The sequence below is a fragment of the Mustelus asterias genome, chromosome X (genome assembly GCF_964213995.1).
Source record: "Mustelus asterias chromosome X, sMusAst1.hap1.1, whole genome shotgun sequence".
Taxonomy (NCBI): domain Eukaryota; kingdom Metazoa; phylum Chordata; class Chondrichthyes; order Carcharhiniformes; family Triakidae; genus Mustelus; species Mustelus asterias.
The window spans coordinates 8,416,158-8,443,208 of NC_135834.1; the positions used below are offsets into that span (position 1 = coordinate 8,416,158).

At 50.4% G+C, this 27,051-nt stretch overlaps 1 protein-coding gene across 1 annotated transcript in view; it reads left to right on the forward strand.

Annotated features, from left to right (window-relative positions):
• The window catches only part of LOC144481837 (RNA-binding motif, single-stranded-interacting protein 3-like), a 144,217-nt gene that overhangs the window by 71,248 nt on the left and 45,918 nt on the right, over nucleotides 1–27,051 (forward strand). The window contains exon 5 of the mRNA XM_078200990.1: nucleotides 8,803–8,861. Coding sequence (XP_078057116.1) covers nucleotides 8,803–8,861 — 59 coding nt within the window. The remainder of the gene's footprint in view (nucleotides 1–8,802; nucleotides 8,862–27,051) is intronic.

Sequence of the window (27,051 nt, forward strand, 5' to 3'; positions counted from 1 at the left end):
ACCACCAACGCATCCGCTTTTACCTCTGACATTTCTTTCAGTACCCTGGGATGCATTCCATCCGGGCTCACTAACTGTCCTGGCTGGAGATAATTCACACCTCTTTAACCTGTGCCTAACCCTCTCTCCACTCACATTGTCTGCACCTGTAAAGACTTAGAGTGAAGGGCAAGGCTGGCAGAAGTCGGGAACCCTGGATGACTCTGGATATTGAGGCCCTGGTCAAGAAGAAGAAAGAGGCACATGACATGCATAGGCAGCTGGGATCAAGTGAATCTCTTGAAGAGTATAGGGAGTGTAGGAGTAGAGTTAAGAGAGAAATCAGGAGGGCAAAAAGGGGACGCGAGATTGTTTTGGCAGATAAGGCAAAGGGGAATCCAAAGATCTTCTGCAAATGCATAAAGGGCAAAAGACTAACTAGGGAGAGAGTAGGGCCTCTTAAGGATCAACAAGGTAATCTGTGTGCGGATCCACAAGAGATGGGTGAGATCCTAAATGAATATTTCTCATCAATATTTACTGTTGAGAAAAGCATGGATGTTAGGGAACTTGGGGAAATAAATAGTGGTGTCTTGAGGAGTGTACATATTACAGAGAAGGAGGTGCTGGAAGTCTTGAAGCGCATCAAGGTAGATAAATCCCCGGGACCTGATGAAGTGTATCCCAGGACATTGTGGGAGGCAAGGGAGGAAATTGCGGTTCCCCGAGCCGAGATATTTGAATCATCGATAGTCACGGGTGAGGTGCCTGAAGATTGGAGAGTGGCAAATGTTGTGCCTTTGTTTAAAAAGGGCTGCAGGGAAAAGCCAGGGAACTACAGGCCAGTGAGCCTCACATCTGTGGTGGGTAAATTGTTGGAAGGTATTTTGAGAAACAGGATCTACAGGCATTGAGAGATGCAAGGACTGATTAGGGACAGTCAGCATGGCTTTGTGAGTGGAAAATCATGTCTCACAAATTTGATTGAGTTTTTTGAAGGGGTAACCAAGAAGGTAGATGAGGGCAGTGCAGTTGATATTGTCTACATGGACTTTAACAAGGCCTTTGACAAGGTACTGCACTGTAGGTTGTTGCATAAGGTTAAATCTCACAGGATCCAGGGTGAGGTATCTAAATGGATACAAATTGGCTTTTGACAGAAGCCAGAGGGTGGTTGTAGAGGGTTGTTTTTCAAACTGGAGGCCTGTGACCAGCGGTGTGCCTCAGGGATCAGAGCTGGGTCCACTGTTATTTGTCATTTATATTAATGATTTGGATGAGAATATAGGAGGCATGGTTAGTAAGTTTGCAGATGACATTAAGATTGGTGGTATAGTGGACAGTGAAGAAAGTTATCTCCAATTGCAACGGGATCTTGATCAATTGGGCCAGTGGGCTGACGAATGGCAGATGGAGTTTAATTTAGACAAATGTGAGGTGATGCATTTTGGTAGATTGAACCAGGGCAGGACTTACTCAGTTAATGGTAGGGTGTTGGGGAGAGTTACAGAACAAAGAGATCTAGGGGTACATGTTCATAGCTCCTTGAAAGTGGAGTCACAGGTGGACAGAGTGGTGAAGAAGGCATTTGGCATGCTTGGTTTCATCGGTCAGAACATTGAATACAGGAGTTGGGACGTCTTGTTGAAGTTGTACAAGACATTGGTAAGGCCACACTTGGAATACTGTGCGCAATTCTGGTCACCCTATTATAGAAAGGATATTATTAAACTAGAAAGAGTGCAGAAAAGATTTACTAGGATGCTACCGGGACTTGATGGATTGAGTTATACGGAGAGGCTGGATAGACTGGGACTTTTTTCTCTGGAGCATAGGAGGCTGAGGGGTGATCTTATAGAGGTCTATAAAATAATGAGGGGCATAGATCAGTGAGATAGTCAATATCTTTTCCCAAAGGTAGGGGAGTCTAAAACTAGAGGGCATAGGTTTAAGGTGAGAGGGGAGAAATACAAAATTGTCCAGAGGGGCAATTTTTTCACACAGAGGGTGGTGAGTGTCTGGAACGAGCTGCCAGAGGCAGTAGTAGAGGCGAGTACAATTTTGTCTTTTAAAAAGCGTTTAGATAGTTACATGGGTAGGATGGGTATAGAGGGATATGGGCCAAATGCGGGCAATTGGGACTAGCTTAGGGGTTTTAAAAAAAAGGGTGGCATGGACAAGTTGGGCCGAAGGGCCTGTTTCCATGCTGTAAACCTCTATGACTCTATAAGTATTTAGATGAGCACTTGCAATGCCAAGGCATACAAGGCTATGTGCCAAGTGCTGGAAAATGGGATTGGAATAGTGAGGTGGTTTGTCTTTGACTAGTACAGATGTGATGGACCGAAGGGCCTTTTTCTGTGCTGTGGACCTCTGTGACTATGACGTGGAGCAAGAGCACAATCCTGCAGATGCTGAAAATCGGAAATAAAATCAGAGAAAAACTCAGCAGGTCGGGCAGTGTCTGTGGAGAGAGAGAGACAGAGTTTACGTTTCAGATTGATGACCCGAATCGGAGGTGGACAAAGTTGAAACAGGTTTGAAGCAAGGAAGCAGGCAGGGAAAGGACAGAAAGGAAAATAGAAGAGGATAGATACAAAATGGAAGGTCTGTGATAGGGTGAAAGGCAGGAGAGGCGGAGTGAGAAAAGGCTATGCTGCCAAGTGAATAGCGATGGTGATGGGATAGGAGGCAAAAGATGGGCAGAGAGAAGGTATGAATGGCAGAAGCAGAACAATTGCCACCATCTGCCGCCTGTGAAAATAGGTGCAGTGGTTCTCACAGGAAACGGGTAAATTCAGGTTTGACTGCTGGAAAGATGTGGAATGCTTCACCGACAGAGTGGGTGTTGTTCCCCGAGCTTGCGTCGAGCTTCAGTGGGACAGTTTCAGAGGAAGTTTCAGCCATGGCATGACACCTGATATAAGGTGGTTACAATAAAAAGGAGCGCACACATGATGCCAACATAGCCGATTGTTGAGCCAGTGGGTACATTCTCCTCAGGACGGTGCCCATTCCACTTCCCCTGCACTCCACATCTCGACATTTGACGCTTCTCAACAAGTCGGACCTCCCAGCGTGCCTGGAAGACAAACAACCTGCCAGTCATAGAATCCCTACAGTGCAGAAGGAGGCCATTTAGCCCATCAGGCCTGTACTGACCACAATCCCACCCAGGCCCTCTCCCTGTAACCCACATATTTACTCTGCTAATCCCCATGACTGGGGGGCAATTTAGCATGGCCCATCAACCTAACCTACACATCTTTGGACACTAAGGGGCAATTTAGCATGGCCAATCCACCTAACCTGCACATCTTTGGACACTAAGGGGCAATTTAGCATGGCCAATCCACCTAACCTGCACATCTTTGGACACTAAGAGGCAATTTAGCATGGCCCATCAACCTAACCTGCACATCTTTAAACACTAAGGGGCAATTTAGCATGGCCAATCCACCTAACCTACACATCTTTAAACACTAAGGGGCAATTTAGCATGGCCCATCAACCTAACCTACACATCTTTAAACACTAAGGGGCAATTTAGCATGGCCAATCCACCTAACCTACACATCTTTAAACACTAAGGGGCAATTTAGCATGGCCCATCAACCTAACCTACACATCTTTAAACACTAAGGGGCAATTTAGCATGGCCAATCCACCTAACCTACACATCTTTAAACACTAAGGGGCAATTTAGCATGGCCAATCCACCTAGCCTACACATCTTTAAACACTAAGGGGAAATTTAGCATGGCCAATCCACCTAACCTGCACATCTTTGGACACTAAGGGGCAATTTAGCATGGCCAATCCACCTAACCTGCACATCTTTGGACACTAAGGGGCAATTTAGCATGGCCAATCCACCTAACCTGCACATCTTTGGACACTAAGGGACAATTTAGCATGGCCAATCCACCTAACTTGCACATCTTTGGACTGTGGGAGGAAACCAGAGCACCCGGAGGAAACCCACGCAGACACGGGGACAACGTGGAAAAGATTGAAAGGGTGCAGAGGAGATTTACAAGGATGTTGCCTGGATTGAGTGGCATTCCTTATGAGGATAGGCTGAGGGAGCTCGGTCTTTTCTCCTTGGAGAGACGTAGGATGAGAGGAGACCTAATAGAGGTGTATAAGATGTTGAGAGGCATAGATCGGGTGGACTCTCAGAGGCTTTTTCCCAGGGTGGAAATGTCTGCTACGAGAGGACACAGGTTTAAGGTGCTGGGGGGGGTAGGTACAGGGGAAATGTTAGGGGAAAGTTTTTCACACACCGGATGGTGGGCGAGTGGAATCGGCTGCCGTCAGTGGTGGTGGAGGCAAACTCAATAGGGTCTTTTAAGAGACTCCTGGATGAGTACATGGGACTTAATAGGATGGAGGGTTATAGGTAGGCCTAGAAGGTAGGGATATGTTCGGCACAACTTGTGGGGCTGAAGGGCCTGTTTGTGCTGTAGTTTTTCTATGTTTCTATGTTTCTAACGTGCAAACTCCACACAGACAGTGACCCAAGGCTGGAATTGAACCCGGGTCCCTGGCGCTGTGAGGCAGCAGTGCTAACCACTGTGCCAACATGCCGTGGACATCTGTTTCACTGACGTGCCGTGGCATCTGCTGACGCCAATGGGGTGCGATTATCGGTTGGTCCCGTGCTGGCCAAGCGACTGACCTCGCGGTGAACTGGGCCGACGGGTGAAGCTGGCAGAGGTGCTGCGCCCAGGCCCTCGCGGCTTTCTTTCACAGCTGGCGCGAAGGCAGTTTGGCGCAGGATGGCAGTCGCAGCGTGGCACTGGCTTGGCGGTCGGTCGGTTCCAAAATAAACAGACGCCTTGACGACGACATTGGTGAAGCTTTCAGTGGTGGCCCACCTTCAGCGGGAGAAAGGCCAAGAGATTTGTTCGGGAGAATGTGAGGGTAGTCGGAATCTGCCTCCAACTCGCTCGCTGGTGACCCCTGATGGTCCATGCAGGGGTCACCAGGATTGGTGTCAGAGGGAGCGGGTGGGAGATAGTGTGGGGGGAGGGGAGCGGGGGGCTTTGTGGGACTGCACGTCTGGCCAGGAGACAGAGCCTGAATCAGTCAGTGAGCTCCTCACACGAACTTGGCTGCCGGAACCATTAATCACCGGAATCAACTGTAATGGACACCGAGTCATTCAAAAAGACCATGAGATCACACGGGTGCCTTTGCTTGAATGAGTCATTCAGGAAATTTATACGCGCCTCTCGAGGCTGCAGCTGACAAGAGCAGGAAATATTTTTGCACGTGATGGGACATATTTATAGAGGCTCCCACTCCATTTAGCTCTGGAAACCTTTTCCCTCCTGGGAAAGGGAGCAGGGGGGGGAGGGGGAAGCATCTCGAAGCTGATTGCGTGCTTTCAACATCAAGTTTAAGTAAAGTTTATTTATTAGTGTCACAAGTCAGCTTACATTAACACTGCAATGAAGTTAGTGTGAAAATCCCCCAGTCGCCACACTCCTGTTCGGGTACAGTGAGGGAGAATTTAACATGGCCAATCAACCTAACCGGCACATCTTTGGACACTAAGGGGCAATTTAGAATGGCCAATCAACCTAACCGGCACATCTTTGGACACTAAGGGGCAATTTAGAATGGCCAATCAACCTAACCGGCACATCTTTGGACACTAAGGGGCAATTTAGAATGGCCAATCCACCTAACCTACACATCTTTGGACACTAAGGGGCAATTTAGCATGGCCAATCCCCCTAACCTACACATCTTTGGACACTAAGGGGCAATTTAGCATGGCCAATCCCCCTAACCTACACATCTTTGGACACTAAGGGGCAATTTAGCATGGCCAATCCACCTAACCTACACATCTTTGGACACTAAGGGGCAATTTAGCATGGCCAATCCACCTAACCTACACATCTTTGGACACGAAGGGGCAATTTAGCATGGCCAATCCACCTAACCGGCACATCTTTGGACACTAAGGGGCAATTTAGCACGGCCAATCCACCTAACCTGCACATCTTTGGACACTAAGGGGCAATTTAGCATGGCCAATCCCCCTAACCTGCACATCTTTGGACACTAAGGGGCAATTTAGCATGGCCAATCCACCTAACCTGCACATCTTTGGACACTAAGGGGCAATTTAGCATGGCCAATCCACCTAACCTGCACATCTTTGGACACTAAGGGGCAATTTAGCATGGCCAATCCACCTAACCTACACATCTTTGGAGTGTGGGAGGAAACCGGAGCACCCGGAGGAAACCCACGCAGACACGGGGAGAACGTGCAGACTCCACACAGACAGTTACCCAAGCCGGGAATCGAACCCGGGTCCCTGTCTGCTGTGAGGCAGCAGTGCTAACCATTGTACCACCACACATTCCACGCAAATGCTTGTGTGATGACGTTGTGTCGGGGATCAATGGGGATACTAGTATCCTTGAAGTCAGGAAATAGTGAAAAGCGACTAAAGGCAAGTTCTGTCTCAATAACCGCTGACTGAGCCATCATGTCCCACGCAGGAAGGTGTGCTTGGTGGCTTTTCGCTGCTGTTCAGGATGCGTCGGAAAATGCGGGTGATCCAATCCAGCCTTCGGGTGTTTTCTCACTCCAGAGACGCCCTGACCTCTAGGTGGGGACCAGTCAGGGGTCATTGGAGGAGGGAGAAAGGGGAGGGGGCTGTATCGTGACTGGGGCCTCCTGTTAAGTTGAGAGAGGCCGCCCGCAGGCATGTGGAGAGTAGACTCGTGCACGCATTGGGCAGAAGAAGAAACTTTTCGACAGAAAATAATTTGGGACGCAGCCAGGAGGATTATGGGAAATCCGAGCTGAACTATGAACCAATGGCATGAGTTGGAAGCAGCCAATCAGGAGACGAACTGGGGTTACAATTGGTGTCAGGCTGACGGAAAAACAGATGACTTGCATTTATACAGCACCTTCCACCTCCTCAGGATGTCTCAAAGCGCTTGACTTGAAGTACTTTTTGATGTTTTTTGTTTATTTATTCGTTCATGGGATATGGGCGTCGCTCTCTGGAACAGCATTTATTGCCCATCCCTGAGGGCAGTTTAAGAGTCAACCACTTTGTAGTCACCCAAGGCCAGAATCGAACCCAGGTCCCTGGCGCTGTGAGGCAGCGTGCTAACCTCTGTGCTACCCTAATTGCCCTTGAACTGAGAGGTTTGCTCGGCCATTTCAGAGGTTATTCAAGAGTCAACTACATTGCTGTGGTTCTGGAGTCACATGTAGGCCAGACTGGGTTAGAATGGCAGATTTCCTTCCCTTTTGAATGGACCTACCTGGCACAGTCGGCACGGTGGCACAGTGGTTAGCACTGCTGCCTCACAGCCCCAGGGACCCGGGTTCGATTCCCGGCTTGGGTCACTGTCTGTGTGGAGTTTGCACATTCTCCCCGTGTCTGCATGGGTTTCCTCCGGGTGCTCCGGTTTCCTCCCACACTCCAAAAGATGTGCTGGTTAGGGTGCATTGGCCATGCTAAATTCTCCCTCAGTGTACCCGAACAGGAATGTGGCGACTAGGGGATTTTCACAGTAACTTCATTGCAGTGTTAATGTAAGCCTACTTGTGAAACCAATAAATAATAAATAAACTTTCAGTTGATCTTTCTCTACACCCTAGCTATGACTGTAACATGACATTCTGCACCCTCTCCTTTCCTTCTCCCCTATGTACTCTATGAATGGTATGCTTTGTCTGTATAGCGCGCAAGAAACAATACTTTTCACTGTATCCCAATACATGTGACAATAATAAATCAAATATTAAGCTGATCTTTCTCTACACCCTATCTGTAACTGTAACACTATATTCTGCACCCTCTCCTTTCCTTCTCCCCTATGTACTCTATGAACGGTATGCTTTGTCTGTATAGCGCGCAAGAAACAATACTTTTCACTGAATCCCAATACATGTGACAATATTAAATCATAGAATCATAGAATCCCTACAGTGCAGAAGGAGGCCATTCAGCCCATCGAGTCTGCACCGACCACAATCCCACCTGTGCCCTATTCCCATAACCCCACATATTTACCCTTACAAGCCCGCGAACACTCGGGGGCAATTTATCATGGCCAATCAGCCTAACTTGCACATCTTTGGAATAAATCAAATCAAATCTAAAGGACATTAGATTCAATTCCCGGCTCGGGTCACCGTTTGTGTGGAGTTTGCACGTTCTCCCCCGTGTCTGCGTGGGTTTCCTCCGGGTGCTCCGGTTTCCTCCCACAGCCCGAAAGACATTCTGGTTCGGTGCATTAGATGGGTTTTTCCGACAATGGTTTCATGGTCATCAGTAGATTCTTAATTCCACATATTGTTATTGAATTCAAATTCCACCATCTGCTGTGGCGGGATTCGAACCCGGGACCCCAGAACCTTCCCCTGGGTCTCTGGATTGGTAATCCGCGGACAATATCACTGCGCCACCACCTCCCCACTCGCTGTGTAGAGTCGGAGACACAACAATCAATTTACGCACAGCAAGCTCCCACAAACAGTAATGTGATGATGATATTCTGCTTTTTATTGATGAAGGGCGAGAGGTGAATATTGGCCAGTGCCCTGGGGAGCACCCCCTGCCGTTCTTGGTGCCCGGGCGGGGAGTGCGGGTTTACACCCACCCAAGGTTGGCTGACTGGGCTCCAGTCTAACAGCCCACCTGGAGGGTGGTGCCTCAGATAACGCAGTGCCCCCTCAGGACTGCCTGGGAATGTCAGCCTCGATTCCACGACCTGATCTGAACTGCTGCCTCCGCCATTTTGTTTCTAAATGCTTTTTTTCTTTGCTTCCGAACAGGTACGGTAAGATAGTCTCCACCAAGGCCATTCTGGACAAGACAACGAACAAGTGTAAAGGTAGGAGACTCCACTTCTCCACTGTCTAACCTGCAAGGATTTCGAAGGCAGGGTGAGGGGTCATGACACATCGGTCCCCGCCCCACCGCCCTCCCCATTCACATTGACATTCCCAAAGGCAGCATTCCCTGATTTCAACCCGCGCTGGCAGGAAGTGGCCTGGAGAAGCGAGGAAGGTCGGAGGGGCCTTTGCAATTGTGGAGTTATCCTCAGGTGTTCTGTTGCTCCTTCTGGGAGCCAGAGGTTGAGTGCTGTACAAGAAATGGTGTTGGAGGCGTGAAGCAAGGGCATGTGATAACGCCACTGCCGGTTGTTTCTATGCGAGGTTCGAACCCAAGGAGAGTGGAGAGGGACCCTGTGCTTTCTTTGAGACTGAAGGAGCGACTTGCTCTGGTAACTGTAGTTATACTGCGGGCAGTTCTGTGGCGCTGCCCTTCGATGTGCTTGGCAAATGGGTCGTTGAAGTTACTCAGTGAATCCAATGAGAAAGAGTTTCACACAGAGTGCTACCACTGTGATGATGGTGTTGACAACAGCCACTTGCATTGATATAGCGCCTTTTGAAGTGGTTAGGAATTCCCGAGGGAGCCTCAGCAGAAGCAAAGGTTGGCACCAAGCCACATGAGATACCAGGACAGGTGACCAAAGTCAAAGGAGGTGGAAGGTGCAGGAGCAGAAACAGGCCATTCATAGAGTCCTACAGTGCAGAAGGAGGCCATTTGGCCCATCGAGTCTGCACCGACCATAATCCCACCCAGGCCCTATCCGCATAACCTCATGTATTTACCCCACTAATCCTCTGATACTCGGGTCAATTTAGCATGGTCAATGCACCTAACCAGCATGTCTTTCGGACTGTGTGAGGAAACCGGAGCACCCGGAGGAAACCCACGCAGACACGGGGAGAACGTGCAGACTCTGCACAAACAGTGATCCGAGGCCGGAATCGAACCCAGGTCCCTGGCGCGGTGAGGCAGCAGTGCTAACCACCGTGCCACCCCCACGGTGGCACGGTGGTTAGCACTGCTGCCCATCAGCCCATTGATTCTGCTCCGCCATTCAATGAGATCATGGCTGATCTGCTGTGATAATCCTCAACTCCCACTAATCCTCAGGAGTTGAGGATTATCACATCAGATCAGCCTTATCTCCATAACCCTGGACTCCCTTGCTGAAGGCAAGGCATTCCAGAGCTCCAGGCAGCCCAATGCTGGAGCGACGGGCCCCCAGTAAGGCCGGAGGTAGGCATGGGCAGAGTTCTTGGAAGTGCCGTGGGGGCTGGAGGAGATTACAGAGGCCATGAGGGAGAACTAGGTCAACATTCTTCTTAAAGATGGAGCCGTCCCAGAGCAGGAAACAATGTTGGTCAGCGGGCACTGGGACGATGGGGGTGGCTGAGAATGGCGGGCAACATAGAGAGGTTCCGACAAACTCAGGTTGGCGATAACTAAACAAGTTGGCACCCCTTCCCCCCCATAGAACAAAGAACAAAGAAATTTCCAGCACAGGAACAGGTCCTTCGGCCCTCCTGCACTGACCATGCTGCCCCACTGAACTAAAACCCCCTACCCTTCCGGGGACCGTATCCCTCTATTCCCATCCTATTCATGTATTTGTCAAGACACCCCTTAAAACTCACTATCGTATCCACTTCCACTGCCTTCCCCGGCAGCGAGTTCCAGGCACCCACCACCCTGTGTAAAAAATCTGCCTCGTACATCTCCTTTAAACCTTGCCCCTCACACCTTAAACCTGTGCCCCCGAGTAATTGACTCTTCCACCCTGGGAAAAAGCTTCTGACTTTCCACTCTGTCCATGCCCCTCATAATCTTGTAGACTTCTATCAGGTCGCCCCTCAACCTCCGTCGTTCCAGTGAGAACAAACCAAGTTTCTCCAACCTCTCCTCATAGCTAATACCCTCCATACCAGGCAACATCCTGGTAAATCTTTTCTGTACCCTCTCCAAAGCCTCCACATCCTTCTGGTAGTGTGGCGACCAGAATTGAACACTATATTCCAAGTGCGGCCTCACTAAGGTTCTATAAAGCTACAGCATGACTTGCCAATTTTTAAACTCAATACCCCGGTCGATGAAGGCAAGCATTCCGTATGCCTTCTTGACGACCTTCTCCACCTGCATTGCCACTTTCAGTGACCTGTGTACCTGTACACCCAGATCCCATGTTGGGGTTGCGCCTCGAGTATCTGCAGAGTTTGGTGAAATGGTTAACGCCCACGTCCCACTCGGGGGCCGGGCAGGGCTTGTAATCGTTACTTCCCCACTGCTAATTCCGAGCAACAAGGCTCAAGATTCTCTGGTCGTTGCCCTGGAGGATGGTGCGGCCGGTGGGGGAGTGCAGGGCAGTGGTGTGAATGAACTGCAGTTGATGAGTGTAGCGCGGGGCAAGTGGCAATCAGTCCGCAGAGGGAAAACAGTGCCACAATTCCAGCCTTTGTCTGCCAAAAGGTTTTAATTGCCAACTTAAAAGGGGAAAAAAAAGGGTCTTTTTTTTCTCTCTTTCAAAACCGCGTGGATATCTTTCTCTCCCACTCAGTCCCACAGAAAATAGTGGTGTCTGCCCCCGGTCAAAAGCCAGGCTATGAGACGTAGCTGTTTTCGGAGGCACATCATTTTGCTCAAACGTTACACTCCCGGCGGTCCACATTCCAGAGATTTCTGGCTGTACGTGGAGCACACGGGGGCTCCAGCAGACAACTCGGTTACAAGAGGAAGACAGGGAGAGAGAGAGAGAGAGAGAGAGAGAAAGCGTGCAGTGGAGTTGTCTGCAACATGTGATGACATCTGTGCAAGTATTTATACGCACAGAACTCAGTGTTCCTCCAACAGCATTTCCTGTTGAGGTTGGCGAGCCAGAGGAGTTTGCGGGGCGGGGGGGAGGCGGGGGGGGGGGGGTTGCGGAGCGGCCACTCCGTCCACCTTCAGCCTTTCCACAAGGGTGACTGAAGAGGCCATTTTGTCAGCCACGACGCTCCCCAATCTCGCGAGCCGGGTAAAATTGTGGCGCTTTGAATTTGCTGGCCGCCACCGCCCCCCCCCCCCCACCCCTCCCAGAAGCAACCTTCATTAAGGAGCCAGGAACCACATGTCCCATGAATCGTTGTCATGGGAATTTTGCTAGGTTTGACCCTTGACCTCTACCCCACCGCCAGCCCCCCCACATTTTTGCTCTCAGTCCACTGGGCTGGCTTTGTTGGGACTTCAGTCCCCCGCACGGGCAAATTACCTCACGTGTTTTTAAAAAAATTCCAAGCAATGTCTCTCACTTGCGTTTTTAATGAATTTTTTTTTTCCGCCCGAAAGTAAATGTTATGATTGAAAAACTTTTAAGACCTTGGCAGCCGTGCATATTTTGAGAACGGAACTGTGCAACCTATTTTTTTTTTTTGAAAACACTCTGAGTCAGTGCCCCCCCAGCTAAAAGAGTGAATGTCTCTCGGCTATTCGACTGTAGGGGGCAGGGGACACTTTGCTGGCCTGGCCTGGCCTGGCTTCCACACTTTACCCAGTAGGGGTCAACGATCAGGATCTGATTTCTCAATCCCCCCCCCCCTCCCCCAACAGCCCCCCCACAAACCGCCCCCCCCACCCCGTCCCCCCCAACACCAAGGCTGAAAGGCGTGCGTGGACATGGTGGCAGGAAAGGTCAGAGGTCAGTGGCGATGCCCTCACTAGCGGAGAAGGGCAGATAATGGAACATCAGAGTCCATGTCAAAGCAGCAGCGAGTTTGAAAACGCCAAGGCCAGTGTTGGATGATCTGCCTGTATCTCGTACAAAAGCCCACTTTACAGTCTGCTTTTCTGGGGCGGCACGGTGGAACAGTGGTTGGCACTGCTGCCTCACAGCGCCAGGGACCCGGGTTCAATTCCAGCCTTGGGTCACTGTCTGTGTGGAGTCTGCACGTTCTCCCCGTGTCTGTGTGGGTTTCCTTTGGGTGCTCCGGTTTCCTCCCACAATCCAAAGCCGTGCAGGTTGGGTGGATTGGCCATGCTAAATTGTCCCTTAGTGTCCAAAGATGTGCAGGTTGGGTGGATTGGCCATGCTAAATTGTCCCTTAGTGTCCAAAGATGTGCAGGTTAGGTGGATTGGCCATGCTAAATTGCCCCTTAGTGTCCAAAGATGTGCGGGTTAGGTGGATTGGTCATGCTAAATTGTCCCTTAGTGTCCAAAGATGTGCAGGTTAGGTGGATTGGCCATGCTAAATTGTCCCTTAGTGTCCAAAGATGTGTAGGTTAGGTGGATTGGCCATGCTAAATTGTCCCTTAGTTACCAAAGGTGTGCAGGTTGGGTGGATTGGCCATGCTAAATTGTCCCTTCGTGTCCAAAGATGTGCAGGTTAGGTGGATTGGCCATGCTAAATTGCCCCTTAGTGTCCAAAGATGTGCAGGTTAGGTGGATTGGTCATGCTAAATTGTCCCTTAGTGTCCAAAGATGTACAGGTTAGGTGGATTGGCCATGCTAAATTGTCCCTTAGTGTCCAAAGATGTGCAGGTTAGGTGGATTGGCCATGCTAAATTGACCCTGAGTGTCCAAAGATGTGTAGGTTACGTGGATTGGCCATGCTAAATTGCCCCTTGATGTCCAAAGATGTGTAGGTTAGGTGGATTGGCCATGCTAAATTGCCCCTTGATGTCCAAAGATGTGCAGGTTAGGTGGATTGGCCATGCTAAATTGCCCCTTGATGTCCAAAGATGTGCAGGTTAGGTGGATTGGCCATGCTAAGTTGCCCCTTGATGTCCAAAGATGTGCAGGTTAGGTGGATTGGCCATGCTAAATTGCCCCTTGATGTCCAAAGATGTGCAGGTTAGGTGGATTGGCCATGCTAAATTGCCCCTTGATGTCCAAAGATGTGCAGGTTAGGTGGATTGGCCATGCTAAATTGCCCCTTGATGTCCAAAGATGTGCAGGTTAGGTGGATTGGCCATGCTAAATTGCCCCTTAGTGTCCAAAGATGTGCAGGTTAGGTGGATTGGCCATGCTAAATTGCCCCTTGATGTCCAAAGATGTGCAGGTTAGGTGGATTGGCCATGCTAAATTGCCCCTTGATGTCCAAAGATGTGCAGGTTAGGTGGATTGGCCATGCTAAATTGCCCCTTGATGTCCAAAGATGTGCAGGTTAGGTGGATTGGCCATGCTAAATTGCCCCTTGATGTCCAAAGATGTGTAGGTTAGGTGGATTGGCCATGTTAAATTGCCCCTTGATGTCCAAAGATGTGCAGGTTAGGTGGATTGGCCATGCTAAATTGCCCCTTGATGTCCAAAGATGTGCAGGTTAGGTGGATTGGCCATGCTAAATTGCCCCTTAGTGTCCAAAGATGGGTTAGGTTGCAGGGAGCACTGACTCACTCTTTTGGGTGGCGGGGGGCACTGACTTTAAAAAGTGTTTTTAAAAAAAAGAATAGGTTGCACAGTTCCGTTCTCAAAATATGCACGGCTGCCAAGATCGTAAAAATTTTTCAATCATAACATTTACTTTCGGTTAGGTGGATTGGTCTTTCGTGTCAGGGGGATTAGCAGGGTAAACACGTGTGGTTACAGGAATGGGGCCTCACCAATTGTTGTCAGTGCAGACTCAATGGGCCAAATGGCCTCTTCCTGCACGATAGGGATTCTGTTCTATTCTATTCTATGATGCCAGTGTGAGCGTGTCTTGATGGTGGGTTAAAGATGCCCCCTCACTACCTCTTCAAAACGCCCGCTTTTACATACTTGCGGCGCCCGAGAAAACTGGCCGCCCTGAGACATTGGTGTTCGGGTCCAAGTTGCCAGGTGCAAAAAGAGGGGGGTGACAAGGATGGAGGAAGTTGACCAACTTGCTAGCACAGGCATCGTGGGCCAAAAGGCCTCGCGCTGCATTCGCCTGGGAGTCTGCTATTAAAAACCCCTCACTGATACTTTAACTGCCCTCTCTGTCTGACAGCGTTCATTGCAGTATATTCTTTTGAAGGGAAAAGTAACTTGTTCCGTGATACATTTCTCCGTGAGTCTACAGCTTGTTACAATTGTTTGTGAGGCTGTGTGTGAGAAAGGTTTAAAGTTGCCACTCATTCAGGCACACGGGTTTGGTGTGACACAGAATGCTTTAAGGTAAGCTTGGTGGCGACTGCCTTTACCCTGACTCAGGGAAAAGCAGAACAACTTCCAAGAAACACAGCCTTCACTCCCTCGAATGACTTTCCCAGCTGCCAGCTTCCCTCTCCACTTTTCCCGTTTGTCCGGCAGCTGTTGCTGGAGTCAGGAATGAGTGTGTGTGATTCCTCAGCCCGTTCAAACTGCTGGATGGACTGGGGGAAGGGAAACTGCTCCCTGTGACATCCAGCTCTCAGCTCCTGCTGTGCCCTCCACCCCCCCACTCACCCCCTCTGCCCTGACACACACACTGACACACGCACTGGCACACGCACTGGCACACGCACTGGCACACGCACTGGCACACGCACTGGCACACGCACTGGCACACGCACTGACACACGCACTGGCACACGCACTGGCACACGCACTGGCACACGCACTGGCACACGCACTGGCACACGCACTGACACACGCACTGACACACGCACTGGCACACGCACTGACACACGCACTGACACACGCAGTGGCACACGCACTGGCACACGCACTGACACACGCACTGGCACACGCACTGACACACGCACTGACACACGCACTGACACACGCAGTGGCACACGCACTGGCACACGCACTGACAAACGCACTGACAAACGCACTGGCACACGCACTGGCACACGCACTGGCACACACACTGACACACGCACTGACACACGCACTGACAAACGCACTGACACACGCACTGACACGCACTGGCACATGCACTGACACGCACACACACACGCTCACTCACACACACTCACACACACACACACACACACACACGCTCACACACATGCTCATACACACGCTCACACACATGCTCACACACACACACACTCTCACGCTCACACTCACACACACGCACACACACACACACACTCACACACACACTCACACACACACACGCTCAGACACACGCTCACACACATGCTCACACACACTCACACGCACACTCTCATTCACACACACACACTCATACACACACACTCGCACATACACGCACATACACACTCACACTCGCTCACAAACTCACATGTATACAGATGCACACTGCCACACACACAACACACTCATATACACACTCACACCGCACACTCTCACACTCACACACACATACACTCTCACACTCACCATAGAACATAGAACATAGAACATAGAACATTACAGCGCAGAACAGGCCCTTCGGCCCACGATGTTGCACCGACCAGTTAAAAAAAAAACTGTGACCCTCCAACCTAAACCACTCACTCACATGCTCACACTCACTCACACACACACACTCACATGCACACAGACGCGTACACACAGACACACGCACACACATACACAGATGCACACAGACGCATGCACGCATACAGCCTGACACACACACACTCACCCACCCACCCACATCCATCTCCCCCCCCCCTCCCCCCGCCCCACCCCACCCCTCGCCCCCACCGGCAATCTGGACAGCGAGAGCCTGGCTAACACGCACGCATTCACACAGCAGCACATAGCAACTGGCACTGAGACAAGCGTATACACACATGTAGACACACACAAATGCCATGCAGATGCTCACGTGTCGACACACAAGCATGTATGTAGATGTGCAGAATGAGCACACGGGGGCATGTACAGTGTTACTGAGCGATGGTGGGACTGTTCCCCCTTTTTCCAGCTGGTGACTAACTGGAGACAAGTGTGTTCCAAAGAGAGAGAGTTTTAACCCCTTGAATGCTGGGACTCTCAAGAACAGATAAAAGACAGGGGTTTTTTTGTAAGTTTGAAGAAATGGAGGTGAAATGGTTAGTTCCCAACACCTGAAATGCATTCACAGCAGCACCCACTCAAACAGACACACAGGAGAGAAGGCGATTACAAAAGATGCACTTGAATCATAGAATCCCTCCAGTACAGAAGGAGGCCATTCAGCCCATCGAGTCTGTACCGACCATAATCCCACCCAGGCCCTATCCCTATAGCCCCATGCATTTACCCTGCCAGTCTCCCTGACACTAAGGGGCAATTTACCATGGCCAATCCACCTAACCCGCACATCTTTGGACTGCGGGAGGAAACTGGAGCACCCGGAGGAAACCCACGCAGACACGGGGAGAATGTGCAAACTCCACTTAGACAGTGACCTGAGGCTGGAATCGAACCCAGGTCCTGGCGCTGTGAGGCAGCAGCGCTAACCACTGTGCTACCGTGCCGCCGCTGGGTCAGAAGAGTCCAGAATTTCACTGTCACCCTTGATTCTCTTGAAATTCAGCCTTAAACGTTACAGTCCTGTGATTTGAATTTGCTTCACGGAGGGAATGGAGGTGGAAAGGTTCTGACGATGGATTCGCAGCTTCATGCCTGCTATAGCGAGAATCTGGCTTCACTGCAGCTGAGGCGCAGATTGGTAGGCAAAGGTGAGGCAAAATTGTCTATATCCTGATGGATCTTGGGCAGTGTCTCTCCTTTGCTGGTCTGGATCTGTTCTCTTCTCTCTCTCTCTCCCTCTCTCCCTTTCTGTGGTTGCTCCCAAAATGTGGGCGGGGTTTTCTGGCCAGAGATTCCCTCCCGAGGTCAAGAGACCTTCGCATGGTCCGACCCCACCCGCTACAATTCCCGTTGGGGCAGGGCGGGAAAATTCCGCCCAGTGTCTTCATCAACGTTCCTTCGCAAAACCTGGTTTCTGTCAGGTGAGCATAGTGTGTGTTTCCCACTGTCCACACAAATGGTGTCTGACGACTTGGGCAGTGGCAGACAAACGTGTTACCCACTGGCACCTCCTTGTGATAGAATAGGTTTCTTCGCCCACCATTCTGGGGTATTCGAATCCAACGCCAAGAAGTCAGCAAGTTCATCGCAAATCTTAATGTCCTGTCCAGGCAAGCCTCCGGCCTCATTGACAGGAAAAGAAGCGGCCACCTGACCTCTCAACTCCATTTTGCATTGCGGCAGTGTGCATTCTCCATTTTGTTTGAAAGCGTGCCCATTTTTCATAAACCCATGACTATAATTGACGACACAAGCATGCCCAAACTTTGACACGCGTGTGCGCAAGCAGCGACCAGGCCGTCACATGCACGCAGTCACACACACGTGCACGCAGACTCGCACACTATTTCACACATGCAATCTCAAGTGTGCGGGCGCAAAAGAATCATAGAATAGAATTATAGAATCCCTACAGTGCAGAAGGAGGCCATTCGGCCCATCGAGTCTGCACTGACAACAATCCCACCCAGGTCCTATCCCCGTAACCCTCGGTATTTACTCCACTAATCCCTGTCACGAATGGGCAATTTATCATGGCCAATCCAGCTGACCTGAACATTTTCCAGAGTGTGGGAGGAAACCGGAGCACCCGGAGGAAACCCACGCAGACACGAGGGAGAAAGTGCAAACTCCACACAGACAGTGACCCGAGGTCAGAATTGAACCCAGGTCCCTGGCGCTGTGAGGCAGCAATGCTAACCACTGTGCTGCCGTGCCGCCCAATCCTGACATATTTTTCTCCTCACTGGTCCATGATACTGAGGCCAGTTGGCTCACCTGTCCTACTCCATTAGCGACAGGCCAGCGGCCTAACCTGGGACTAGGCCAGCAGCCTAACCTGGGACTAGGCCAGGAGCCTAACCTGGGACTAAGCCAGGAGCCTAACCTGGGTCATGCCCAGGCTGTGTGATGACTGCTGAGCCACAGTGGGACTGGATTGCGAACGGAAGGAAGTGAGCGTGGCCCAGTGACGGATGCATCACCACAATGAGGCCTGGAGCCTCTATGATTGGTCGCAGGCTTCTTTGACGCTGGGCCTTCTGTGTACGCCCCTTGTCCGCCCACTGTGGATCTGACTGAGAACTTTGAGGGAGCGGTTGCAGGAGGAGGGGGGAATTAGGGTGGACCATCACTGGATGATCAGACAACTATAGCTTCTTTTTCCCTGCTGTCCAGATTTTATACTTCATCCTGTGTTCTTTTCGGTACTGACAGTTTATCCGGGCCTAGTTAGCCTGCCTCAGTGTCTCATGTCAATCGGAACATGTCAACTTAGGCTGAATGTTTAAGTGAGCAAGGATGTTAAGAGGCCAATGATATCACCCCATATCTCCTGTAGCTAAAACCAAATATCGCTGCAGAATTTGTTTGTTTTCACCACAGCCTTAGCAATGTCTTGCTTTGTCACTGCTTTTCTTCAAGCCCCCCTCAGTCCACATTTCAGTGTTATCCACCCATTCGATATTTCTTCCAGCCCTCCTGTTTTTCCCCTCAATTTCCCCTTCAATTATTGCCAGGACAAGGCTGGAGGGTCATAGAATCATAGTATCCCTACAGTGCGGAAGGAGGCCATTTGGTCCATCAAGCCTGCAGCGACTACAATCCCACCCAGGCCCTATCTCCGTAACCTCACATATTTATCCTGGTAATCCACCTGACACTAAGGGGCAATTTAGCATGGCCAATCCACCTAACCTACACATCTTTGGACACTAAGGGGCAATTTAGCATGGCCAATCCACCTAACCTCCACATCTTTGGACACTCCCAGATTGCCTGGATCAACTACAGTTTGCCTACCACCGCAACAGGTCCACAGCAAATGCCATTTCCCTGGCCCTGCACTCAACCTTGGAACCTAGATAACAAGGACACCTATGTCAGACTCCTATTTATTGACCACAGCTCAGCCTTCAACACCATTATTCCTACAAAACTCATCTCCAAGCTTCGTGGACTGGGCCTCGGCTCCTCCCTCTGCGACTGGATCCTGAACTTCCTCATCCACAGACCACAATCAGTAAGGATAGGCAACAACACCCCCTCCACGATCATCCTCAACACCGGTGCCCCACAAGGCTGTGTTCTCAGCCCCCTACTATACTCCTTATACCCCTATGACTGTGTGGCCAAATTCCCCTCCAACTCGATTTTCAAGTTTGCTGACGACACCACCGTAGTGGGTCGGATCTCAAACAATGACGAGACAGAGTACAGGAATGAGATAGAGAATCAGGTGAACTGGTGCGGCAACAATAATCTCTCCCTCAATGTCAACAAAACAAAGGAGATTGTCATCGACTTCAGGAAGCGTAAAGGAGAACATGCCCCTGTCTACATCAATGGGGATGAAGTAGAAAGGGTCGAGAGCTTCAGGTTTTTAGGTGTCCAGATCACCAACAACCTGTCCTGGTCCCCCCATGCCGACACTATAGTTAAGAAAGCCCCACCAACGCCTCTACTTTCTCAGAAGACTAAGGAAATTTGGCATGTCAGCTACGACTCTCACCAACTTTTACAGATGCACCATAGAAAGCATTCTTTCTGGTTGTATCACAGCTTGGTCTGGCTCCTGCTCTGCCCAAGACCGCAAGGAACTACAAAGGGTCGTGAATGTAGCCCAATCCATCACGCAAACCAGCCTCCCATCCATTGACTCCGTCTACACTTCCTGCTGCCTCGGCAAAGCAGCCAGCATAATCAAGGACCCCACGCACCCCGGACATTCTCTCTTCCACCTTCTTCCGTCGGGAAAAAGATACAAAAGTCTGAGGTCACGTACCAACCGACTCAAGAACAGCTTCTTCCCTGCTGACATCAGACTTTTGAATGGACCTACCTCGTATTAAGTTGATCTTTCTCTACACCCGAGCTATGACTTTAACACTATATTCTGCACTCTCTCCTTTCCTTCTCTATGAACGGTATGCTTTGTATAATGTGTAACAAACAATACTTTTCACTGTATACGAATGCATGTGACAATAATAAATCAAATCCAATCCTATCCAATCAAACGAAGGGGCAATTTAACATGGCCAAACCCCCTAACCTTGGGAGTGTGGGAGAAAACCCACGCAGACACGGGGAGAACGTGCAGACTCCATACAGACAGTAACCTAAGATGGGGATTGAACCCGGGTCCCTGACGCTGTTAGGCAGCAGTGCTAACCACTGTGCCATCATGCCACCCATTGCTGTATGTGTTCCCTAGGCCACTTACTAGTGGGAAGCAAATTTTCTGGGTCAATTGGAGTATTGTGTCTGTAGTATCGTTCTGAGTGCTGCACTTTGGGACGTGAAGGCTTTAGAGAGAGAGAGAGAGTGCAGACAGGATTCACGAGAATGAGTGCAGAGATGAGGAACTTCAGTTATGAGGATGAATTGGAGAAGCTGGGGTGGTTCTAGCTTCAGAGGAAGAAGGTTTAAAGTTTATTTATTCGTGCCGTAGGCTGTAATGTAGGCTGATATTAACACTGCGATGAAATTACTGTGAAAATCCCCGAGTCGCCACACTTCTGTTCGGGTACATTGAGGGAGAATTTAGCACGGCCAGTGCACCCTAACCAGCACGTCTTTTGGACGATGGGAGGAAACTGGAGTACCCAGAGGAAACCCACGCAGACACGGGGAGAACGTGCAGACTCCGCACAGACAGTGACCCAAGCCGGGAATCGAACCCGGGTCCCTGGCGCTGTGAGGCAGCAGTGCTAACCACTGTGCCACCGTGCCACCGAAGGTTGAGAGATTTGAGAGAGGTGTTCAAAATCAAGAGGGAGAGCTAGACAGAGTGGAGCGGGAGAAACCGTTCCCCATTGGTGGAAGGATCGCGAACCAGAAGATTCAGCTTTAAGGTGATTGGGCAAATGTGAGAAAATATTTTGTGGTTCGGATCGGGAATGCGCTGCCTGAGAGTGTGTGGGAGGCAGATTCAATCCAAAGAGAATGGAATCGTTATTCAAAGAGGAGGTAATATTGTGGGGAGTGGGAATCTCAGAATTGCTTTTCCAGAGAGCCAGTATTGACTCAACGGGCTGAATAGCCTCCTTTTGTGCTGCAGCCATTCTCTGATGCTCCCACAGTGGAACAAGGCAAGCATTTATCGAGGGAATCCTTGGGCAGCTAATGCCACAAAATAACAGGGCTCCGGCTCTGGGATAAAGTGGGGACTCGAGGCTTATCCTGAACAGATAACCTAAGTTACTTCCAGGAAGCTTGTTGCTCAGTTGGTACCAGGGTCAGGGCACCATAAGTTCAAGTCCCGAGATGGAAGCACTAGGCTGACTCTCCAGGGCAGTACTGAGGGAGTGTTGCAGTGTCAGTGATGCCATTTTCCAGCTGGCTCTTTAAACTGAGGACCCCATTTTGCTCTCTCTCTCTCGGCTTGACACGGCCAACTAGCCTCAACCGAAAGCTGGAGAGTGAACTCCAGTGTCCTGGTCAACATTTATCCCACAGCCTGCAGGGCCGGCACGGAACGGTGGGGCTGAATGGCCTTTCTGTTGGAGGGGGCGGTGGGGGAAGCTGAAAACAGTTTTGTGACCATTGATTTGTGAGTGGTTGTCGCACAGTTTGTGGGAGGGCGCTGTGTGCGAATTGGCTGCTGCCTTTCCAGATCGCCACACTCCAAAACGACTTGATTTGCTTGTGGGGAAGTCCTGAGGGTCTGCGACGAGGCGCCACGGAAATGTAAGTCTTTCGATTTTGTTCTTTTCTTCCCTGCTCTGTGTCTTGGGTTGCGAGTGGTACGCGGAGGCAGTATCTGGCGGCCGCTGATTGTGGGCTGCTGAGGATTTGTCGGCAAGTTTAACAACTGATTTGAGAATTCCTGGTCTAGCTTCATGTGTGGACAACAGCGACTTATCGATTCATAGAAACATAGAAGATAGGAGCAGGAGGAGGCCATTCGGCCCTTCGAGCCTGCTCCGTCATTCATCACCATCATGGCTGATCGTCCAACTCAATAGCCTCATCCTGCTTTCACCCCATAATTGAGGAATTAAGGGCTATGGGGAGAGAGCGGGTAAATGGAGTTGAAATCAACCATGATTGAATGGTGGAGTGGACTCGATGGGCCGAATGGCCTTACTTCCGCTCCTATGTCTTATGGTCTTATGGCCTAACCCCATTCGCCCCAAGTGCTATATCCAGCCGCCTCTTGAATACATTCAATGTTTTGGCATCAACTACTTCCTGTGGGAATGAATTCCACAGGCTCACCGGGTGAAGAAATGTCTCCTCATCTCCGTCCTAAATGGTCTACCCCGAATCCTCAGACTGTGACCCCTGGTTCTGGACTCCCCCACCATCGGGAACATCCTCGTTGCATCTACCCTGTCTAGTCCTGTTAGAATTTTATAAGTCTCTATGAGATCCCCCCTCATTCTTCTGAACTCCAGTGAAAACAATCCTAACCTAGTCAATCTCCCCTCATACATCACTCCCGCCATCCCTGGAATCAGCCTGGTAAACCTTCGCTGCACTCCCTCGAGAGCAAGAACATCCTTCCTCAGAAAAGGAGACCAAAACTGCACACAATATTCCAGGTGTGGCCTCACCAAGGCCCTGTACAATTGCAACAACACATCCCTGCTCCTGTACTCGAAACCTCTCGCAATGAAGACCAACATACCATTTGCCTTCTTTACCGCCTGCTGCACCTGCATGCTTACCTTCAGCGACTGGTGCACAAGGACACCCAGGTCCCTCTGCACTCTCCCCTCTCCCAATTTACAGCCATTCAGGTAGTAATCTGCCGCCTTTTTCTTGTTTCCAAAGTGAATAACCTCATATTTATTCCTTGGCCTTGGAGTGACCTTGCTGGAGGTTGCGTGGGTGGGGGGGGTGACCTCTCACTTAACACCACCCCAGCATGGCCTTCTGAGGGGCCAAATCCACACTGTGGCCTCGGAATGCGTCCTGCGTGGCAACACACGCCTTCCGGGTCCTGAAAGGGTTACAATTGTCGGGCACATTGCGGACAGCCTTACATTCCCTTGAGGTCTAGATGGTCAAGGGATGATTTTATTGACATGTTCGAGACACGAAAGGGTCTGACCCGACCCACTGGAGAGAAATAAATTCCTCTGGAGGGACGGTGGAGTGTCCAGGGGCGCAGAATCTTTAAATTCGAGTTAGGCCTTCCAGGGGCCGATGTCAGAGGCACTTCTTCACGCAAAGGGGAGTGGGAAATCTGGAACTCTCTCCGTCCCCCTCAAAAGCTCGTGAGCCTGGGGGTTTGGCCAAGTGAAACTTTCAGGAGTGAGATTGACAGCTGTTTGTCGGTTAAAGGACCTGGAACTACGGCGGCTCAAGGGATAGGCCTGATGGGCTGAATGCCCTCCGCGTTGCTAATGTCTCGCCAACAGAGTTGATCCAGAATCCATATCCTTAATTGAGGCAAATTCGAATCCAAACTGACCTACACTTTCGGAAGGATGTGAGGGTTCTCAAAAGGATGCTTGGGGGGATTTCCCAGAGTTCCAGGGATGAGGGGGTTTTAGCTCCAAGGTTGGGGTCGGAGAAGTTGTTCTCCTTGGAGCGAAGGAGATTGAGGGGAGATTTGATCGAGGTGGACTAGATTATGACAGGATAAGATAGACAAAGAAATGCTGTTCCGATTGGCTGATGGTGCAAGGATTAGGGGGACATAGGTTTAAGGTTTTGCATAAGGGATGGGGGAATGTGAGGAGGAACTTTCTTTACACCGCGAGTGAGAATGATCTAGAACTCGCTGCCTACGAGGGGAGTGGAAGAACAGAAGCTGAATGATTTCAAAAGGAAATTGGATGGACGCTTGGCGGAAAATAAATTTGCAAGGATAGAGCGGGGGGGGAATGGGACTGACTGGGTTGGTCTAAGGAGAGACAGCATGGAGTCAATGTGCTGAATGGCCTTCATGACTCGAGGGCCAAACCTTCTGCTCACACTCGTGGCGAACTTGGAGGAGGGGAGGGCAGTTGCTGGTGTACGGGAACCTATCGCCTTCCCGTCTCCACCAGAATTAAATTCTGGGCGGGAAGGCTGACCATCCTGTCCCACTGCCTATTGAGGCCCTTAACTGGCCAATTAATAAGCACTTAAAGGCCTCACCCCACCACCCCTGGTATTAACTCAACTGCAGGTGGACCTGTTGCCATGCGCGACAGACACAACTTTGCGGCCATCGGTGCCTGATCAAGGGATTTGACGTAGGGAAGTTGGGGGGGCCTCCGGGAACCACACTCTGTCCCTGCTGTCTACCCACCCTGTCTTCCCCTCTTCCACACCTCCCCCCACTCTTTCCCCATTACTTCCCTGTCACCTTGGTCACTCCGCGATCCTGAAACTCCGGTGCCTGCCCTTCCGGCAGCAGTCAGGGCCTCCCTAATGGCATTGCCCGGCAACCCCACTAAAGAGGCTGTGGCTGCTACTGGAGGGACAGGCTAGGTGAGACTTCCATCCCTGGGGTCTTGATTTGAGGGCAATGTCCGCCCTTGCCCTCGCCACTGCCTTGGGGCTCGACAGGCCTTGCAAAATGAGCGCGGGTCTCTCTCGTTACCTCTCTGGCTGGCAGGAGCTTTGGGTCTGCCCCCTCCTAACATGATCCTCCTCAGCTTGACATCCATGTTTTTGCGAAGCATCTTGGGATATCTCTCAACATTAAAGGCATCCATGTTTTTGTGAAGCATCTTGGGATATCTCTCAACGTTAACGGCATCCATGTTTTCGTGAAGCATCTTGCGATATCTCTCAACATTAAAGGCCTTATTTACATACAGGTTGTTGGAGGTTATCTCAATCTAGCGCAATCCTTTCCTCATTTTATATCTAAAAGATATTGCAATTTATGCCAACCATGTGTCGGAAATATGGCCACTTTATGTGCTTAGATGACAGGCACTGAAGGCCAATGCTAAATTGTCAATGGCAACCATCGGCTGTCTTTGTCTAATTCAGGCATGTATGTCTCAGGCACTCACTACAGCCAGTAAATTTACCAGCTGAGGACATGCTGTTCCAAATTGTCTCGAAGGAGTCCTGTTCTCAAAAAGAGGGCTGCCACACGTTGTGTGAACCAAAATGTTCTGCTCAAATTGACTTTAAAGCAAAAAATGAACAGGCCTTGGATGAGCCATATGAGGGCCCAGAGTCAAAGTCACTGGGTGACTGAACTCTCACCGATGGGCCAAGGATCGCTGTCTTTTTCGCTCCTCGTCTTGGTGAGCCCTCACTGAATCACTGGGCATGGGGTGCCCTCTGGTACCCCCTCCCCAGTAATCACATATGAATCTTCAGCTACTGGTAGCGATGCTGTATAGCCTGAGACTCTGGAATTCACGGTGGCACAGTGGTTAGATCTACCCACAAAGCCTCACTTGACGATATTGTCCCTCTTTACTGTGAATGACCTCTTACTGTGGGCGACACGGCGGCACAGTGATTAGCACTGCTGCCTCACAGCGCCAGGGATCCTGGTTCAATCCCCAGCTTGGGTCACTGTCTGTGTGGAGTTTGCACATTCTCCCCCGTGTCTGCGTGGGTTTCCTCCGGTTGCTCCGGTTTCCTCCCACAGTCGAAAAGACGTGCTGGTTAGGGTGCATTGGCCATGCTGAATTCTCCCTCAGTGTACCCGAACAGGAGTGTGGCGACTCGGGAATTTTCACGGTAACTTCATTGCAGTGTTAATGTAAGCCTACTTGTGACACTAATAAATACAACTTTTAACTTGAGAAAACAAATGGAATAGGATGGAGTGAATGTGTAGAGGAGAAAGAGGCAGGACAAATGGAAAACAAACTCTAAACTCTTTCCTCCCTCTCCTTCTTTAAGCCACTCCTTAAAACCTAACTCTTTGACCAAGCTTTTGGTCATCTGACTAATATCTCCTTAGCTAGCTCGGTGTCAAATTTAGGTCAGATCCTGCTTAGGGGCAGCAACATTTTTAGGATATTAGAGGTGCTATATAAATGCAAGTTGTTGTTGAGAGCACAAGGCGTCCTCGCCAATCCTGACCCGATCCTCATCTTGCGCACAAGCCTATTCTCCGGGGCAGCCAATCAGTCTCCTCTCCCAAACCCAGTTTGGTTCAAACAAGCCTGGAATCAGGCCTGGGTCAGTGGTGTGTGTGCCACCCGGTGTCATTGCCCTCTGGAGCACCATTGCCCTCTGGTCCCCGCCAAGGTCACAGCACTGAGTGGAAGACCCCAGACAACATCTTCCACGCAAACAGCTGGAAATACCGCAGCGAAGAGTGGGCGGGAAGGAATGGAGAGACTTCCTTTCCCGAGGTTTTAAAAAAAAGAATTTCACCGAACCGACATTG